Source organism: Oncorhynchus mykiss, chromosome 7, assembly GCF_013265735.2.
Source record: "Oncorhynchus mykiss isolate Arlee chromosome 7, USDA_OmykA_1.1, whole genome shotgun sequence".
NCBI lineage: Eukaryota > Metazoa > Chordata > Actinopteri > Salmoniformes > Salmonidae > Oncorhynchus > Oncorhynchus mykiss.
Window position 1 is genome coordinate 20,519,528 of NC_048571.1, and position 20,359 is coordinate 20,539,886.

General features: G+C 43.7%; 2 protein-coding genes across 4 annotated transcripts; one reads left to right on the forward strand and one right to left on the reverse strand.

Annotated features, from left to right (window-relative positions):
• Positions 1 to 1,999: 1,999 nt before the first annotated feature.
• On the reverse strand, positions 2,000 to 9,366 carry LOC110527462 (glycerol-3-phosphate dehydrogenase [NAD(+)], cytoplasmic). The gene is made up of 8 exons (XM_021608737.2): positions 8,921 to 9,366; positions 8,423 to 8,600; positions 6,456 to 6,596; positions 6,037 to 6,175; positions 5,801 to 5,913; positions 5,343 to 5,576; positions 2,951 to 3,057; positions 2,000 to 2,579 (listed from the first exon to the last, which is right to left on the reverse strand). Exons 1-8 carry the CDS (start codon positions 8,959 to 8,961, stop codon positions 2,483 to 2,485), a joined length of 1,050 nt encoding a protein of 349 aa, XP_021464412.2. The 5' UTR covers positions 8,962 to 9,366; the 3' UTR covers positions 2,000 to 2,482.
• Positions 7,901 to 20,136, forward strand: LOC110527460 (oxysterol-binding protein-related protein 11). Of its 3 annotated transcripts, none has more exons than XM_036982877.1 (13): positions 7,901 to 8,021; positions 10,188 to 10,256; positions 10,565 to 10,740; positions 11,235 to 11,314; positions 12,509 to 12,709; positions 13,086 to 13,287; positions 14,430 to 14,587; positions 15,115 to 15,249; positions 15,961 to 16,438; positions 16,594 to 16,780; positions 17,185 to 17,367; positions 17,571 to 17,724; positions 18,083 to 20,136. In XM_036982877.1, exons 2-13 carry the CDS (start codon positions 10,195 to 10,197, stop codon positions 18,137 to 18,139), a joined length of 2,073 nt encoding a protein of 690 aa, XP_036838772.1. In that variant the 5' UTR covers positions 7,901 to 8,021; positions 10,188 to 10,194; the 3' UTR covers positions 18,140 to 20,136. The 3 variants fall into 3 exon arrangements, with proteins under 3 accessions (XP_036838772.1, XP_036838771.1, XP_036838770.1); XM_036982876.1 differs by lacking the exon at positions 7,901 to 8,021 and adding an exon at positions 9,168 to 9,299; XM_036982875.1 differs by lacking the exon at positions 7,901 to 8,021 and adding an exon at positions 9,419 to 9,865.
• The last annotated feature ends 223 nt before the right edge of the window (positions 20,137 to 20,359 follow it).

Here is a 20,359-nt window from a genome sequence, read left to right on the forward strand (position 1 = left end):
CAGTCTGATATACCACAGCTGTCATCAGCATTCAGGGCTCTAACCACCCAGTTTATAACATAACAATATATGCCATTTAGCAGTCATGCGTGCATACATTTTAAGTATAGGGTGCAGGTTTGCCCTACTTCTTTGCTTCCTTCGCACTGTGTTCGATGAAGTACAAGTGAAATAATCAAGCATTTGAAAGAAAATACATCCTATTTGACACAGATTATATAGCTTACCCAGCCAGATATTCTAGTCTGCATGGGATTTCACACAGAACTAGACTGAGAGAAGGGAGGACTTAAAACCATCAACCTCTGCAAAAGTCTGTGTGGGATTTCACACAGAACTAGAATTATACGACTGTTATAAATCTAAGGTTGTGAGAGCCAGGTGGTTGGGGCCTGGGGTGGCCCATATAGAGCTTGCAAGGCCTGGGGGAAACATTTGGAGGAGGAACACTGACAGAACCATCCATGTGAGACACAGGTGTGATCAACCAACTGTGAATAACTCACCCCACCTCATTACACGCAGTAAATCACAGCGAACACTACTTGTTGTAACTCAATATTGCAAAGTGTTGAATTAATCCTCATGTAATGACAGCCTTGATTTGTTGATGCTGTAACAGAGGTGGTTCAGAACCGCACTGGTTAAATGAGTAACCTTGCCTGAGGCTGGACAACTTGTGTTAGTTCCTCAAGCTAATGCCTAGGCTTTAGCTCAGCAGGCTAACACAGTCTTGTGTCAGCCAGCAGAGCCGAGTTTGAACCCCAGTCAGTCACACTGTCAACTTGTTCTGTTATAATTGGATAAGTAGATGTATTTGTCAGCAGCATGCAGACTCAGTGATATCTCAACCATGAACTATCCGGACCCCACACTCTGTTTTGCTCACTTTCTCCTCCTGAGTCCAAGACTCACTCTCTCTCACAACGGGACAGTGTTGTGTAGGGACTGGTTGGCCTCAGTGCAGTTACCATGGTGATTAAGCTGCTCTTTCAGGCCCAGGACTGAATGTGCACCTCTTCTCTTTGTGACAGAGGATCAGGGTCTCAACCTGCACAAGGCTCTCACATCAAAACACTGATGACAGTTCAGTTGGAGGTGAAGGGAGATGAGGGGGAGCCTAACCTGCTGGAAGAACCCACGCAGGTCCTCTCCTGGGGCCCCATGTCCCACGGGAAACTGTGGATGACAGGGTGCCTCAACCTGAGCTTCTGCCATCTCCATGTCTCCCTGCCGTTGGGCTCTTTGATGTCCAGGGATGTGTGGGATCTGGGGCAGCCCGGTCTGTGGAGCTGTCAACCAGAAAAGAGGCCTCCTCCTCATCAGGTTACCCAGGAAAGAGTGAACCGGGCTGCCCCGCTGGACACGTCGTGGCTACTGACAAGGTGGAAGCGTGGAGGGATGGATGGAAGCATCAAGGTCCCTCTGATCTGATGGGACATTTAAAGGCCTAGCTGATTACTCGCTATCCCACTAAGCCTCTGTTCTTCTCGCTGTGATACGGCCAGAAGAGACGGAGAGACAAGGGCCACGATTGTTCTTTAATCCTGGGTCTGATATGGTTGTGTCACAGAAGACTCCCGGGAATAGGGTTTGTGGGATATCTGTGCTACATTTACATCTGTGTTCTCTAGGATAAGTAGGACATCTTTGAAGTTAAGGCAAGAACTAGATAAATGTAATTGTTATTAACAGCTGATCAATCAGTTAAACATAAGCAATCCTTATTTCATCAGGGGAACATCTAATTCAAATAAATATAATATGATCTTTCATTTTCTTTCAAAACATGAGCACGGACAACATTAGACAATCAAATAAACTTATCTTTGTTCTTGCTCCCTCATCTTAACTATTTAAAATATGTAATTGTTCACTGTTCTCCTCTGAAAGGCTTTCAAAGTTTTAAAAAAAAGGGCAAGTGACATCAATTTCCTTGCAGCTAGAGTAATAAGCGTGCCCCCATGTGACAAGATGAAGTGAAACAAAACAATCACAATACATTTGTTTTTTTTATCAAAATAATTTTGGGGAGAATATTTGTTCCAGAAATTGTAAAAATGTCAAATGATTAGAAAACATTTTTGTAACCAACAATGGTTACTTAACATTTGTCAAGTGCTTTAGTTGATAAGCTGATACACAATCAAAACACAAAACATATTAATATTCGACAAAGCACGTTAAGTAGTGGTTCTTCAGACTTAGAATCAAACGATAAGGAATATTTTGTGGTTACAGTTACGTTTTTATGTAGTTACAGTATTATAATGAGCATTTATGCAGCGCTGCTGCCCTCTGATGGTATGATGGTGCTAATGGAAGTGGCTCCGGGGGTGAAGTTTCCCTATAGATACTTATCTAGGATCAGCTTCCCCTCTCCAATCCCAACCTAACCATAGGGGAATGCAAAACTGACAGGATCAGCATCTAGGGGAAACTTCACTCGACACCATTGGAGGAGCTGCAGGTTCCAGAGTGATCACATATGTTCAGGGTGGTTCTGCAGACATGTGATAAACTCCTGCACAGCTTTTCCCTCAAAGCAGATCTGGTACACAGAGGCAAACAACGGAAACCTACAAGACAAAACATTGCACTAAATCTCAATGCAGCAAGAGGTGGTTCCATTAGCAGCACTCACACATATGTTGAGGAGAGCTTCAGTTCATACTTGCAGGTAATTTGATGAACATTTATGTTGTGAATGAGTAGAGGAATATTGGAGGAACATTTTCAGGTCATTAAATGTATAAAAAAGGTAGGCTCAGCAATTCACGAAGTAAACAAAAACATCGGGCCAATTTCCACAAGAGCGTTGAAGCACTATTTTGGTCCCATTGGCATTATGTTGTGAAGCGGACAAGTGCACAGGCGCAGATACTCTGTGTGAGAGCAAGCAAAGCCATAGCGCTGAGTCTCGCTTTAAGGTGAAAGCGTTTGTACTCACTTGCTGATCATGTCTCTCTTCTTGAGAATTTTGAACACCTCAGCAGAGGTTTGTGGGCCTTGCAGCTTCTGGCCATTCAGCATCTCAGCCTCTAGCTCTTCAATAGACTGGAGAAGTATGCAACATAGCTAGTTACTTTACTTAAAGCATGTATCCACACTAGAGGTCGACTGATTAATCGGAATGGCCAATTAATTAGGGCCGATTTCAAGTTTTCATAACAATCGGAAAATCTGTAATTTTGGACGCCGATTTTTTATTTAATCTTTATTTAACTAGGCAAGTCAGTTAAGAACACATTCTTATTTTCAATGACGGCCTAGGAACGGTGGGTTAACTGCCTTGTTCAGTGGCAGAACGACAGATTTTTACCTCGTCAGCTCAGGGATTCAATCTTGCAACCTTACAGTTAACTAGTCAGCAGCATACAACCCTGCATACCACTGCTGGCTTGCTTCTGAAGCTAAGCAGGGTTGGTCCTGGTCAGTCCCTGGATGGGACACCAGATGCTGCTGGAAGTGGTGTTGGAGGGCCAGTAGGAGACACTCTTTCCTCTGGTCTAAAAAAAAATATCCCAATGCCCCTGGGCAGTGATTGGGGACATTGCCCTGTGTAGGGTGCAGTCTTTCGGATGGGACGTCAAACGGGTGTCCTGACTCTCTGAGGTCATTAAAGATCCCATGGCACTTATCGTAAGCGTAGGGGTGTTAACCCCGTTGTCCTGTCTAAATTCCCAATCTGAATTGGCTCAATTGGCTCATTCATCCCCCTGTAACTAATCCCCAGGTTGTTGCTGCAAATCAGAATGTGTTCTCAGTCAACTTACCTGGTAAAATAACAGATAAATAAAATAAATAAATAACAAACGAGTCCAACGCTCTAACCACCTGCCTCACGAGGAGCCCACCTGTTACGCGAATGCAGTAAGTTGCTAGCTAGCATTAAACTTAATCAATCAAAATCACTAGTTATAACTACACACGGTTGATGATATTGCTAGTTTATCTAGCGTGTCCTGCATTGCATATAATCGATGCATTCGCGAAAAAGGACTGTTGTTGCTCCAACGTGTACCTAAACACAAATGCCTTTCTTAAAATCAATACACAGAAGTATATATTTTTAAGCCTGCATATTTAGCTAAAAGAAATCCAGGTTAGCAGGCAATATTAACCAGGTGAAATTGTGTCACTTCTCTTGCGTTCATTGCACGCAGAGTCAGGGTATATGCAACAGTTTGGGCCGCCTGGCTCATTGCGAACTAATTTGCCTGAATTGTATGTAATTATGACATAACATTGAAGGTTGTGCAATGTAACAGGAATATTTAGACTGATGGATGCCACCCGTTAGATAAAATACGGAACGGTTCCGTATTTCACTGAAATAATAAACGTCTTGTTTTCAAGATGATAGTTTCCGGATTCTACCATATTAATGAACTAAGGCTTGCATTTCTGTGTGTTATGTTATAATTAATTATATGATTTGATAGAGCAGTCTGACTGAGCGGTGGTAGGCAGCAGCAGGCTCGTAAGCATTCATTCAAACAGCACTTTCGTGCGTTTTGCCAGCAGCTCTGCTGTTTATGACTTCAAGTCAACTCCCGAGATTAGGCTTGTGTAACCGATATGAAATGGCTCGCTAGTTAGCAGGGTGCGCGCTAATAGCGTTTCAAACGTCACTCGTTCTGAGACTTGGAGTAGTTGTTCCCCTTGCTCTGCATGGGTAACGCTGCTTCGAGGGTGGCTGTTGTCGATGTGTTCCTGGTTCGAGCCCAGGTAGGAGCGAGGAATACACTGCCAATACTAAAGTGTCTATAAGAACATCCAATAGTCAAATGGTATAGAGAGAAATAGTCCTATAATTCCTATAATAACTACAACCTAAAACTTCTTACCTGGGAATATTGAAGACTCATGTTAAAAGGAACCACCAGCTTTCATATGTTCTCATGTTCTGAGCAAGGAACTTAAACGTTAACTTTCTTACATGGCACATATTGCACTTTTACATTCTTCTCCAAGACTTTGTTTTGCATTATTTAAACCAAATTGAACATGTTTCATTATTTATTTGAGGCTAAATTGATTTTATTGATGTATTATATTAAGTTAAAATAAGTGTTCATTCAGTATTGTTGTAATTGTCATTATCACAAATAAAATGTAAAAATCGGCCGATTAATCGGTGTTGGCTTTTTTTGTCCTCCAATAATCTGTATCGGTATCGACGTTGAAAAATCATAATCAGTCGACCTCTAATCCACACACAAACATTCCATTGGTTTCAAGAAGTAAAATCTTAACTGTTATCAACCAGACAAAACAGGTGAAAGTTGTACTGGTCACAGCAGTCACATCCTTGAGTCGTATTTGTCTAGATATGTCACCTTGGACGTCTTGGCGAAGGCCTCGGCCACCTTGCGGTTGCGCCCCCCATAGCAGGTGGTGATCAGGTCGGCGACCCCACAGCTCTCCAGGAAGGTCACGGACGACACCTGGCCCTTACAGAACAGCTTGGTGAAGGCGATCATCTCCATCAGCCCCAGCCGGATCACCGCAGACTTGGTGTTGTCCCCAAAGCCCAGACCATCACAGAACCCAGCGCCTACCGCTACAATATTCTGGGAAGGAGAGAGTGGGAAAGGAACCATAAGTGTTATCTGCAGTTTTCTACTCTTTTTCTAGCAATATTATGATTCATGGTTTGTAAAGAATTATTTGACAATGTGAGCAAATAAAACAGAGGTGCATTGCAACGAAACATAGGCCTTCTGTGTAAGTTACGTTAACGATGTAACTATACGTAGCAAAAGTTGTTCTCTTTGAGTTGAAATGTCATTTCTACCTTGAGAGCCCCACAGAGTTCTACGGTGTCACTCTCCTGCACCACGGTGATCCTGAAGTTGGGAGTCTGCAGCAGCTCTTTAAAAATATGTCCGTTTGATTCGTTCTTCGCTCCTGTTTAGGAAGTGATAGAAAGTCAAGGTACACATAACTGCATCAGTGGGAGTTGCCACACAAGCCGAGGACACAAAACATTACAACAAAAGTGTAGATAAAATGTATCTAAAAATGTCTTACCAATTGTGGTCTCACAGAACTTCTCATCAGCCACTTCGTTGGCAATGTTGGCCCCCATCAGGACACTAACCTCAATTTCCAGTTTCTCACGGATGATGTCAGAAATGAGCTTCAAGCCCTCGGGACCTTCATCGATGCCCTGAATAGGGATCAGGGCAGAAAAGAGATCTTAGGCTGCCTTCTATCACTCATTTTGTAACATATAACCCTAGATACCAGCATTTGGGTGGCTGCATTTTTTGACTAGGCTGCTGTTACATAATGAGTGTAAAATCATAGCCATGATGATAAATTCATACAGCTGAGACTTTCCCTGAGTGATAAGAAGCCAGAGTAAAGTCAGACTTATAAATTGTATAGATTTTAGCAATGGTTTTTCTAAGTGAGAGCTGGTGTGAGAAAGAGGTAAATGACATTACTTTGATGAGGGATATCCCAATGGTTCCCTGTGCAATATGAGGTTTCATCTGATCACATAGCCTCCCAATGAACTGATGTGGAATGACAAAGATGAGTATGCTGGCCCCTTTCACCGCTTCTGTGATTTCTGGAACAGCAACCTGGTAAACCGAAGTGGGAAAAGATAGCATGATACACTGTACTATTCATGATGGATGTTACTATGTAGTAGCATTTATCGTGAATCTACATTACGCAGTGGAGGCTGCTGAGGGGAGGACGGCTCATAATCAATGGCTGGAACGGAGCGAACGCAATGCCGTCAAACACGTAGAGACCATGGGTTTCATGCCCTTCCATTTTTTCCGCTCCAGCCATTACCATGATCCCGTCCTCCCCAATCAAGGTGCCACCAACCTCCTGTGATTACAAGACGTTATGTAATGTTATTTTGTTACACGGTCGATTAAGGAATTGACATAAGGGGCGGCTGGATACAATAATACACACATTACGTTTTGACACAGTGGAAAGCAAGGTATGTCAGACTGGTCAGCCATTCAAAGATGCCAACTACCTTTAGCATCTATCCATGAAGGTATATTCTGGCTGGGGGAGTTTTGTTAAGAGCCTTGACGTTCATTCTGAACGTTAACATGCATCGCTTGCGGTACGGTTTGGGAAATATAAGGAACGTATCTTTTATAGCAGCGAGAAATAATTACCCAAAAACCTAAAGTGTAAATTCCTACACACCTTTATAGTATGTCTGGGAATTTCCAGGGACTTCACAATGCCATATTATCACAATATTTAGGTGCCAATACGATATGTATTGCGATTCTCACATTTCTATGTATTGCGATTCGACACTGTGATTTTATTGCGATTTAATGTTCCAAACTGTTCATCATAGCTGCAGTGGAACAAGCAAGAACATGAGAAAACAAGTTTGGATCAGTCATGGGAATAAAACTGCTGAAAACAAATTGGCTCCCTGGGGCGGCAGGGTAGCCTAGTGGTTAGAGCATTGGACGAGTAACCGGAAAGTTGCAAGATCAAACCCCCGAGCTGACAAGGTACAAATCTGTCATTCTGTCCCTGAACAGGCAGTTAACCCACTGTTCCTAGGCCGTCATTGAAAATAAGAATTTGTTCTTAACTGACTTGCCTAGCTAAATAAAGGTTAAAAAAAAAAGAATAAGACGGAGAACAAGTTATGAAGGAGTTTTGGTTTAGCTACAAACAACTAGCAAAAACAATCATATTGCGATATTTTCAAAAGCGCATGATATATTGTCAAAAGTAATATCCTTAAATGCAACTGTATAGATTTCTTACACCAGCACTATTTTATACGGTTAGGGTTTGTGTTCCCACATGGCCATGTTACAAACACTTTATTAAGGAAGACTGATGGAAGGCAGAGAAGACCACCTGTGCTAATTAGCTATCTAGCGTGCTTGAACACCTGTGTGTAACTGGAAAGGAAATGTAGTTTGTGGTCTGGAGGAACACATTTGGCATGATATTGATCCCATACTGCGCATACACACAGCCCTATGGTTCTGTGCAAAACTGATACAGTAAGCGTTATATTTTATATTTGAAAGATTATTTCTCACTTATTTGAAAGATTATTCCATGTTTCAAAAACCGCATTGCAAGCAATGATTATTGGCGTTTTCTAAACTTTAAAACAAAGAGATGGGATTATAGTTTAAATGGGCCCACCGGTAAACGGTGTTTATAGCTGAGAACCCTAGGGATAAGGCAGAATGCCTTGTTCTTGAGAACAACCCAGACGGATATGTTGTTAGCTCTGTATAGGTCAAACTTCACTCACCTTATCTGTGTGTGTCCTTTTACACAACCACAAAGCATGTCCGGAGATAGGAGATAATGTTAAGTCCGATGTATTGCCCAACTCAATGATTTGTAATCTTGAGGCAAAAAAATATCATATTAAACAAAACACAATACCTACCACATTTTTGGGAAGCTTGTGACCCGGTAGGTATTTGACGTTCTCATGCTCTGTGTTGATGATTTCTGTTAACTTTTTGCCTTCGACCATCTCTTCAAACACCCACATGTTGACAATGGGGTCAAACCTGTTGGATCTCTTTGCATTGTGACCGACGATTTTGGCTATCGCAGAGCCCCTAGGAGATGATGAAAACAGATTGAAGGGCAATGAAATAACACCATTCATATTTTCAAAATCCCAGTCGCAAAATGAACATGCTAAATATATCCTGGGGGTACAATAACCAGATTATAACAGTACACGGAATGGCTTGCATATCCCCAAACCTTCAAATCAAACGTTATGTTTGATATTCTATGAAACTACAAGCAAGTTGTACATTTAGCCAAATATCAGCACTTAGTTGGCTACATTATGAATCAATCAGTGGAATTAATGACGATACAATGTTGTCGAATGCAGGCACATGCAAATTGAGAAAGCGGATAAATATACCAGTTTCCAGATCCAACGATGCACACTTTCTTAGCGGGCATTTTTAAGGTAGAGTAGCAGGCAGGATTCCTTTAACAGTGTTAACATATCAGTAAAATGCCGTGTTTATAACCATAACTTCCTTATACGCCATAGTCGTGTGGGCAGCACATTCTTTTTTAGCACACCGCCCTTTTTGTACTTGTTTATAAAAGAAGGGAAAGGGGTTTGTACGTGTTAGATAACAGTAGGGTTATTCTGGGTGTGCCACCACGACGAACATTAATGCATGGAAAAAGTCCTATAGTTTTCTCGATTTGCAGAGCTCCGAGGAAAAACAAAATTATCACTGTCTGTCATGCAACATGACTGGAATATATGCTGGCGGTAGCTCGATGGGGTATGTGCAGGATATATTTGAAGATAGGTTGCATTTGTAGAATTGGACAAACTTTGTATGCTAAAATATTCCCCCTTTTTTGCCAATACGGAAGTCCTTTCATGGAATTGAATCACATGACTTCAGGACCGCGTCATCGCGAAGCCTGTTAGCAGCGATTTGGATCATGTAAACACCAAGCTAACAACCTAGCACGCCACTGTTTTTATAAGAATATGTTGTGATGGATGACTTAATCAGTCGTTTAGATAGCTATCGTTCATGGAAAAACGATGTGTTTTGTCAAGCCATAAACAGAAAAAGTCCATCTGCGAGCAAGGCCTTCAAGTTAGCAAATCAGTCTAGCGTTTGATGTGTGGCTAGCGCTGAAGCTAGCTAGCCAGCTGGCTAGCGTTTCTGGCACGGTTTGTAGCTTGTTAGCTAACTTTAACGTTGGCTATGACTATGCAAGGGGAAACCGCCAGTGCACTACGAATATCGGACAGTGAAGGGAAACTGGATGTCTTTACCCAGAAAGGGACGCCTGGTAGTTCTGGGAGAGGGAGTTCTAAAGGCTGGCAGTACAGGTATGATGACTGTCTAGCTAGCTAGGCTAATTCTATGATTTAGCCATATCTGGCTAACCTAGTTAACTGCAGTGATGTGTTTGGCTAATAGGCAGTGCAACACGTCTTCAGTTGGTAACTATAATTAGCAAGCCCTTGGTCAAATGTTAGTTTCTAGCTTTTCTTAGCTGAGTTTACTGACTTCGCTATTAGTTAATTAACAGGCTAGCCAGAGTTGAATCAGAGGTTCATTTGGAGTTGAACTTTGCCAACCCACTGCTGTTATTGTAGCATAACTAGCTTTTTTTACTAACTGTCAATCATTTTCTCAATCTCTGTTCAGTGACCACATGGAAAATATTGATGGTTGCCTGATGAAATACACCAACCTGGTAACAGGATGGCAATATAGGTGAGTGGCCAGCCCAGGTTGAAGAACATTGATGAAAAAGTGCTATGTGCATTTAATAAAAGTATTTACAATATGATCAAATCAACTACACATACTATTGAATAGATTCAATGTTTTGCCAAGGGCATTGGGCCAGTAACCAAAAGGTCACTAGTTTGAATCCCTGAGCTGACCAGATGAAAAATCTGTATATGCCCTTGAGCAAGGCACTCAACCCTATTTTCTCATTTAAGTCGCTCTGTATAAGAGCGTCTGCTAAATTACTCAAATGTAAATCTTTTTGATTGAACGTTCTTCTCTTCGTGCAGGTTCTTTGTCCTCAACAATGAGGCAGGGTTGTTGGAGTACTTTGTCAATGAGCAGTCCAGGCCCCAGAAACCTCGCGGGACACTCCCCTTGGCAGGGGCGGTCATATCCCCCAGCGACGAGGACTCCCACACCTTCACGGTCAATGCCATAAGTGGGGAACAATACAAGCTCCGAGGTAAAACACACACACTATTGTCTCTCACACTCACCAATCAAAACAGTTACAACAACTCCTACAAGAGTGTCATGTTGTATGAGTTGCCTACTACAGGACATGTTATCATTTCAGCACAATGTTATTATATCCTAAATGAATCAGTCAGTTGTTGGACAGGCAAGATACACATATAGTCACTGTCAGACTATTGGACCAAGACTTTATGAAGGGGAGACAGCATGTAAAACGTTATCCTCGGTCAAGAGAGGGATAACATTGTCGTTATTGATCCATGCAGAGATTCACTCGGCTGCACTGTAATGAGCTCTCACTGTTAGGCAACAAACTAAAGAAAACTGACCGAAACAGGGATGCACTAACTGAACATATCCAATAGGAAACTCATTTTCAGTTGCAAAACATTTTGCAACGGTGTGCACTAATGAATGTGACCCTGTGGTGGTGGTGGTGGTGGTGTTGTGTGTGTGTGTGTGTGTGTGTGTGTGTCCCAGCCACGGATGCCAAAGAGAGACAGCACTGGGTGAGCCGGCTGCAGATCTGCACGCAGCACCACACTGAGGCCATGGGGAAGGTAAAGGCAAGGGCTTTTCATCTGACACACACCCACTTTCGCAGATGCATATATACACACAGTTGCATGCGTACACAGACGGGCACACGCACTCCCCGCCACAAGCTCTTTCTCACTCGCAACAATGTTTTCCCTTGATCCAAACACTCTACTAGCTCGTTTTGTTATGCAATCCCATTGATCGTGTCCATGGTTGCCTGTAACATGAGCTTCATAACAGAAGTGCAGAGGGGATGTCTTGTATATAGATTAGGTGTAGTAGTGTTTTTGCTTGATAATGAGAACACATTGATGGGGAACTCGAGCTACTATTCATTTAGCTTAGTTATGAGCCAAGACCATCCTAGATGCCAGCCTTTGAGTGTAGTGTTGTAACGCGCCAAAGACACGCCTGGCTGCATCATAGCAGACAAACGGGGGGGGGGGGGGGGACACACTTCCTTATAAAACAAACAGGTTTGATCTTACTTTCCTGGCTGAAGTCAGTGAGTCAGCATTACTCAGTGGGATTTCCTTCCTAACAGATTTCCACTTTCCATTGAAATACTGATAAGACAGAAAGTGACAAACCACAAGAATGATGCTATCTCTATTCTTGGATAAATTGTGGCGTAACCATAACTTGATTCAGTACTTCACATTATTGGCCTTAATTCATCTCGCATCTTGAGCACTTGAGTTGAAGACAATCAACATTTTACATTACACATTGACATGACACCATAAGGTCACACAAATAGTCACAAACAAGATGGCACCATAGGTTAAAATTCCCCTAGGTACAGATCTAGGATCCTCTTCCCCTCCCACAATCCTAACTGTAACTAATAGAGAGGGGACGCATCATTGATATAACTTGTTTTAACATGGACTTTTCCATTGAGGGCTTCCACCATTTTGAAAGTAGTCAACTGGTGGGGATTCCTATAAGTTGGGTGCAATCAGCTGAAGAAGACAATGGACTAAGCCTTAATGTCACTGCCCATGCTGTCACACACACTATAATGGCACAGATACAAAGATGAGTCCTCTATCTCTATGCTGTAACCATTAGTGAGGGAAATGATCCAATATCAGCATCTAGGGGTAACTTTACTTACATTCCACAAGCTCAAATGATCAAAATATACTTTTCACAACATCCTATCACAGATGAGATGCACTGTATGACAAATATGTTCTGTCTTTGTCCAGAGTAACCCTCCGCCCAAGTCTCGCAGCTACTCTATGGCGTCTCAAGGGAGCGCCAGCTCGCCCCTGTCCCAGCGCAGGCCTAGCCAGCTCCAGAACCAGAACGCGGCCTCCTTCTTCAGCATGACTCAGCTCCACAAGGGCTCCTCGCTGTACTCCTCCAAGAGGTCCCTGCTGCCCGACCATCTGCTTGACGCCAGAGAGGTAGGCTGGGGATAGGGACGGTAGCTATTACCTTATGAACCAAAATAGAACTGGGGTTTAGCATAGCTTTAAGTTTTTTCTCAGTGTTTTGTATTTATTTTCCATCAATGTTTTTTTTAATAACTTTGCGTCTCAACAGGAATAGCCGGTGGTAGAGAGAAGAATATCTCTTCTGCCTTATTTGAAATGTGTTTTGTCTTCGAGGGTATTCTCTTAGTCTTTTAACCCAGCTTTTTTTTGTCATTTTATGAAGACCTATCATCTAGGACTAGGTTACAGGGACTTCTTCTTTTAATCTAATGACGAATGCGGTAAGCACATTTATATATCTGTATCAACGCACTCCTCCGGTTCCTTCCGCTCTTCTTACTCCTAGATGATGACCCAGGCCCAGGGCCAGCACCGAGACCTGATCCAGACCATCGAGGGCCTGCCCCCGGCCGCGGGCCCCCTCTCCCCGCTGGACCAGGACCTGCTGATGCTCAAGGCCACCTCCATGGCCACCATGAACTGCCTCAACGATTGCCTGCACATCCTGCAGCTGCAGCAGGTGGCCCGCCAGAAGAGCTCCCTGGGAGGTGAGGGTGAAGGCTGGGGGCCTGGAGGGGAGGGGGAGTAGGTCACTACTGGTGACATTAATGAGTGTTAATTTATGGATGAACTCCAATGAAAAGAAGGGGATCTGTGTGCATGCACGGTTAGTTTTAGATCTTTATTGCCAGGCTTTCTCAGATTTGCCTTCTAGATGCAGGTTAATTTACCACTGAAGAGAGCAAGGTAGAAACGGTTTAAGTTACCTTTTCTTTGCCCCATTGCTCAAAGTTAGCCATGGAAGTCTACATGGATTAAAGGTGGTTTGTTTCCAAGAATGGTTTTAGTTGTGTTTAGTTTGTATGCGACATGTACTAGACACCCATCATGTGCTTGCACAATTCTACCTCACAAATCATGGAATTGCACATGTAGACCCTCCCAGTCCAGATGTACTCCGAAAGCCGACAGTGGAATTATTTTCAATAATTTATGAAGGAGCGGTACTTATTCTTACCGGCTGTCTAGGGTGGTAACCAGATCTCTCATTGGGTAACTGAGTAATAACAGCTCTCCCAATTAACCACCTTTCTTCCTTTTTGCTCACACAGCACCATACTGACAGCCAAGAGACTTACCAAAAGTAGAATCTCAGCCATTTCTTTTGACAGAGCCAACCAGACATTGTGGAGTAGGGGAAAAGTTCCCAGTTTGACGTAGGAGATCGTAAGAGATCTTGTTACCTGTCATCCATATTTCATTAGGCCCACGAACAGGACTGAACCTGGGGACTAGCCAATCAGGAAAAGTTGTCAAGGATTGTGTGGGCCATGCTAATTTGAATGGGTCTCGCCTCCCACCCAAACACCCATAGAAATACCCTATGTGGCGCTAATGCTAACCCACCAATCAGGCGAGGACGTTTCCTGTTGGCGGGGCATGAAACGTATCTCGATACTCACCGGGGATCGGATTAACGTCTCCATCCTGTGGTCCTGGGGAACTGTCAGAGGAACAAGCCAGCCAGCCACCCCATCTAGCCAGCCTGGGTGTTTTTTTGAATGGTCGCTGCATACAACCTAGTTTTGGTCCGGTAGTTTCAAGGGGCCTTGTAGTGTAGCCTTGTAGCCTAGCATGAGTACCTCTGAGCTGAAGGCCGCTGCGGCCGCTGCTGTGTCAATTGTTACAGGGCCCACCATCGAGTGGCTGGAGCCCAAGCTGCCTGACATCCTGAAGAACGGCGGGCCCTTGGACAGCTTCAGCACTGAGGGAGGGCTGCTGGAGGGCGGCCTCCTGGAGCGCGGCCTCCTGGAGCTGAGTGCCGCGGAGCCCTGCAGTTTCTCTGGGGTAAGGACACAGATCATTACTAGACCCAAAAGGGCTTTTCACACTATCAAGCCAAAGTCTACTGACATGAGGCTGTATGTATCAAGCTCTGAGTAGGAGTGCTGATCTAGGATCATCCATATAATCCTATTCATTATGATCTAAAATGAAAAACAGATCCTAGATCAGCACTGATACTCTTAGACTTTCTGAATGAAGTTGGCCTGGTTACGCATCCAGCACAGTTACTGGAACTGTGCTGGAAAGGGCCATGTGGAAAGTGATGTAGGTGTATCTCTTTGGACAGGACTGTTTGACTTCAGTACTTTTCATTTAATAATTAAATAAATATGAACATTTCCAATTATCAATTTGTCTATCTAACAACGTGTTCATGGTCAGATGAGGATGGTAAAGTAAATAACTAAATAAAGGCCTTTTTATTTTCAATCATGGTTTTTTATTGTTGGTGCTTCAGCTTGACTGTTTTTCAAGATGCAAGCCACAACTTTTGTTGTTCTCAAAGTAAATATTGTATCCCCTGCCAGGAGGAAATTGACGGGGAGGATGAGGTGGAGGACGCCTTCACGGAAAAGGAGGAGGAACTGGTGGCAGTGGAGGAGGAGCGCAGTGTTGTCCTACACCTGCTCTCGCAGCTCAAGCTGGGCATGGACCTCACACGGGTAGGTCGAGTTTCACAAAGCTGCACCCCCCCCCCCCCCCCCCCCCCCCGGACACAGCCTGAAACATACATCGGGCTGGACCAAGGCCCAGCTAGACAGACCATAGTAGTGTCTTGTTTCCCGTCCTCCGATTGGCTAATGTAAAGTACTGCATTACTGGAGTTAAGAAATGCCTCGGTTTGTCGTTTCGTTCCTCTTGTTGACTTCATAGTGGAGCTGGGTGATGAATTGATGCGATAACAAAAAATAGAATGATACTTTTTTAAGTTAATGTGCACCAGTTTTTATTGGTATTATCTTTTAAACTAATACTACTAGTTTGATAGTTTTAGCCATCAGTTTTCCCATGAACAATCCTCCATATTAGCAAACTTATTTTGTTTCAAACTAGTATAGGTTACAAAATTCCTGCACTAAGTGATCAGTGTTAATAATTTTCGGTCATCGTCCCAGCTCTACTTCAGTGAAATTCAGTTTCCCATGGTTAGCAGCAGCTAGTGTAGGCTCAAAGCCTGTTGGGTGTCGGATGGTGGTTAGTCAAGTCATAAAAAAGTGAATGTATTCTCATTGACCATCAAATTAAAATTGAAGCTTTCTTTAAAATCATCTTTACCTCATAGCTACATGTCATTATAGATCACACACTAGGTTATTGAACAGTTGTCAACTCACCTGCTTTATTAAAGGTCATAAATAGTTCTGTCTCCTCAGGTGGTGCTGCCCACCTTCATCCTGGAGAAGCGCTCCTTGCTAGAGATGTATGCTGACTTCATGTCCCACCCGGACCTGTTCGTAGCCATCACAGATGGCCAAGGGCCCGAGGAGCGCATGGTGTGCTTCGTCGAGTACTACCTCACCTCCTTCCACGAAGGCCGCAAGGGCGCCATCGCCAAGAAGCCCTACAACCCCATCATCGGCGAGAGCTTCCACTGCTCCTGGAAGGTGCCCAGGTCAGGGGAACCCGCCAAGGATGCCCCCTCGCTCTCCTCTCCTCCCCAGGGAAGCCCCACCACCGAGGGAGAGAACGGCAGTTACCAGTTGCGCTTCGTGGCTGAGCAGGTGTCCCACCACCCACCCGTGTCGGGCTTCTATGCCGAGTGCCCCGAGAGGCAGATGTGCGTCAACACCCACGTGTGGACCAAGAGCAAGTTCATGGGCATGTCTATCGGGGTGTCCATGATCGGGGAAGGTAAGGCCGGCCAGAGACTGGGTATCGATTATTGCACCGTCTGTGCATGCTAGCACCAGAGTGGTTGGTGCTAAACCCCTGGCTAAAAATGGTCTGTAATATGCATCTGTCTAATGCTAACAGGATATAAACTATAATGTAATCTGTATGTGTAGGCTGCCTATACCTGCTGGAGCATGACGAGGAGTACACGTTCACGCTGCCCTGTGCCTACGCCCGCTCCATCCTTACCGTGCCCTGGGTGGAATTGGGGGGAAAGGTAAATGTGAACTGCACCAAGTCGGGATACTCCGCAGTCATCACCTTCCAGACCAAGCCCTTCTACGGAGGAAAACTGCACAAGTGAGTGCCCCTCACAGAGCTCGCACACACCTGCAGAGGAATTTCTAATGCTGTCAATAAATTGTTGCATTGGCTTTAGGTTAGGTTTATGTCCCTGTGCCGTTACAGCTTCATAAAGTAATTTCCATGTTATGTTACTGTGGTTTTTTTTTAGATTTAAACTATTAATTTTTTTTATGGATCCTAGGACTCCCTGGAACACAGTGACTGAGTGGATTATCCTGGCTAAATAAAGATGAATTGATATTGAGTTAGTGTGTTTGGGAAATTTACAAAAGCCACAACTCTTTGGATTGAAGTGACCTCAAATTGTTTTGCATAGTTTGCGTGGAGAGGCTGTGTTGGTTGATGTTGGTTGATATCGTTGGCCATGTGTCCTTCTGCTCTCGTGGCGCCTCACGCAGGGTGACGGCGGAGGTAAAGCACAACGCCACCAACGCCGTGGTGTGCCGCGTGCAGGGCGAGTGGAACGGCGTGCTCGAGTTCAGCTACCAGAACGGCGACACGCGCATGGTGGACGTCACCAAGCTGCCCGTCACCAAGAAGCGGGTGCGCCCCAACGACAAGCAAGGACCAACTGAATCAAGGTTAGACAAAAAAAGTAAATTCATATTTGCATTAATATGCTCAGATTTGCTTTCATGTGAGGTTGTGGCATAGATGAGGACTGTAGAATAAAATAAGATGTTTAGTTAATTCTGGCGCTGTCGCCTCTGTATTGTTGATTTATTGTGTCTTGTCCCATTTAATAGTCATGATACAAATAGATCACTCTGGGTTTTTTTTTTAGGCGCCTGTGGCAGCACGTGACTGAGTCGCTGCGTCAGAAAGACATTGAGAAGGCCACGGAGTACAAGAGGATCCTGGAGGAGAGACAGAGGACCGAGGAGAGACACCGCACTGAGACCGAGACCCCGTGGAGGACCAGATATTTTGAGAGTGAGGTACGTAGGACATCATCTTGACAAACCTTCTTGTATTTAGCGTGCTTGCTTCAGCAAAGACCTGGGGGAGCTTTGGGCAGACATGCTGTTGTACAGCTGAAGCAAGCGCACATTTTCTTCAGGATACGTTCTATTATTATTGTTTCGTTAAGCGGTCAGACATTTTGACACCCACATTTCCGAGAAGAATGCAAGGATAATGAACATGATATCTAATGAGGCATTTACAGTTTATATTCAGGAATAAATGGATCTGTCAGACATTTATAGGTTGAAATGACAATTGAGTAATCGGAAATCTCACAGATTGTACTTTTATTTTTTTGTCATGTTTTCTATTGTCTTCTTTCTGTGCTAGGGCGAAGGCTGGATGTATCACAAACCACTGTGGAAAGCACCCACGCTGAAAACTTAGTCCTACCGGTCAGCGAGATCCCATCATCGATAACGGGTGTAGCCACGAGACTGACGCTCTCTTTTGGTTTGTGTGTGTGCGCGCGCGCGAGTGTGTGGGGTTATTTCCTAAACGGTCGAGGTAAAGCGCGACCTCCACTTGCATGCATACGGATGCAAAAGTATTGGGGAAGCCCTATAACGTGACGACAGGCTATATAGTTTCATCTCACGCTCGCTGTACAGGCTTTTGTGCCGATGATGACTTTTTGTAAATCGACTCTGAATGAGGACATTTCTCCCTGTACAGATAAAAAGGTACTCCGTTTACGCCGCCTTAACAACCGTGTGACGCCGCGCTCGTTTGGATTGTTTAAAGTGTTCAAGAATCACGGTTCAGCAGAGGGGAGGTTTGTTTTGTTTTACAGTGATGTCGCACACGAGACCGAGAATCGAAGTGCATCTTTCAAAGTACACAATTGACGTTCGAAGGTGTGAACTGGATATCCATACTTTGGGACGTGATTGGCAAGGCCCGGGTCATGTTCATTAGGGCATGTGACAGAATGTTTTAAAACGCATTACAATGGAAAATGAGTTCTTATTGGATATGTGCATACAGTCCCTCCCTGTTTCAGTGAGTTTAATTCCGTTTGGTGCCTAATGACACAGCTTGGATAAGACGCGCACAACCTGTCACTACAATGAACAAGTTTAAAATGGGGACAATGTTCCTGAATTCATACTGTAGGTAATGAATGACATTACTCCTTTTGGTTTTGCTCAGACGTCTCCATTTTGGAGGATTCCATCGTTCAGAATGAATGACAAGGCTTGGCCTGATACAGATAGTATTTTAACGATTTAGGCCCGCAAAGTGAATGCATTTGTTGATATGAGATGTATGATTAAAGCAACAATCATTTCTTTCGCAGTCCCAAAGGGATATAGTTCTCCTTCCTTGCTTGAGGAATTTTGGAAAATGGAACACATGATGAGCAATGTCCTTTTTTTTTGTGTACTGTGTACTGCAAGTATTATACTCTGGTTACTATGTCTGAATTCCACAATATAATGTTTTGTTAAAGCTTTTAACCAAAATGAATTTGTTTTCATATGCAAACAAATGTTTTACTTATTTTTCTGTTTACAAATGAATGTTAACCTCCTGGATATCTGTCAGTCTGTTCTGATTTGGAGGACAGAATATAACTAATATCGTCACCTTTATTTGTTGGTTTTGAATGAGATTGTGCCCCTCGCGGTGTTTCTTTTCAAAAGCTACGGTTCTCAAATTGTCATTCCCCTCCCCAAAATGTATGTAAAATGCACAGAAGTGGAGTCTCATGAACACTAATGCAGTCAATATCAGCCTGGAAAGGTGTCCCCAACCCCTTTTTGATAGGTAGAATGCAAAGAGAAGACCTGCTTGAAGCATGGGATGGGATTTTTTAACTCCGCATTGATAACCTACTCTCTCCACGTCATGGTGCCTTAAGCAATCTCTTCCTATGTGCTTCTTCCAGTCCAAGATTATAGCATACCCCCCCCAGGGATGGATTACTGCATTTGGAAGTCAGCTAATTCATAGCAGTTTCACACTGCTGTTCTACACATTTTGGCCTGAGTACATTTAGCTGTTTTAAAGCTCATTTTGGGCAATTCTACATATGATACCTGGGGAAGCGACCCGTTGAGGTCGGGGACCCCGGGGCATATGCCCTGCGTGCGAGTTCTGTAATCCAGCCCTGTTCGTTTCCCTGTCACTGTTATGAATGATGCAATCGTATGTAAATAGTGATTAGTTTTGGGGTATTTGTTGCGTTCTTTCCTGTTTTGAAGAAAGACATTAGTAGCGCAGACCCCTGAATGGTGTTTTACACGTCGGCTTGGTGGTTTGGAATATTACTCGTTTGTCTTGCTGACCTGTGAAATGCACTGACATTGAAGGAAACATGACTCCCTGTAGACTAAGATGTGTGGTAATGACTGATTTAAATAAATTGCCTATCAATTGAGTATCGTGTTAACTCTTTCGCCCCCAAAAAATAGCTGCTCATACAACAGAGTAATATTTGGTAACCCGATACATTTTCCTTATTGACTGTATTACTTAAATCATAAAACTGCTCAGTATTTTAAAGTGGATTCCTTGCTGACAACGGGTGCATCTCAATACTCTTCAAATGGGTGTGTAGTGAGCCACAATCAATACATTTTGTACATTTCTTTACATTTTGTG

What these genes read in the sequence shown, in the direction of transcription:
- LOC110527462 (XM_021608737.2), bottom strand. Translation starts at nt 8,961, where the DNA reads ATGCCCGCTAAGAAAGTGTGCATCGTTGGATCTGGAAACTG. An exon ending in GTTCTGTGAGACCACAATTG is followed by an intron (nt 5,914 to 6,036) that starts GTAAGACATTTT and finishes CTTCCTAAACAG; the next exon opens with GAGCGAAGAACGAATCAAAC. An exon ending in AAGAGAGACATGATCAGCAA is followed by an intron (nt 2,580 to 2,950) that starts GTGAGTACAAAC and finishes TTTGTCTTGTAG; the next exon opens with GTTTCCGTTGTTTGCCTCTG.
- LOC110527460 (XM_036982875.1), top strand. Translation starts at nt 9,738, where the DNA reads ATGACTATGCAAGGGGAAACCGCCAGTGCACTACGAATATCGGACAGT. An exon ending in GTAACAGGATGGCAATATAG is followed by an intron (nt 10,257 to 10,564) that starts GTGAGTGGCCAG and finishes CTCTTCGTGCAG; the next exon opens with GTTCTTTGTCCTCAACAATG. An exon ending in TACGGAGGAAAACTGCACAA is followed by an intron (nt 16,781 to 17,184) that starts GTGAGTGCCCCT and finishes CGCCTCACGCAG; the next exon opens with GGTGACGGCGGAGGTAAAGC.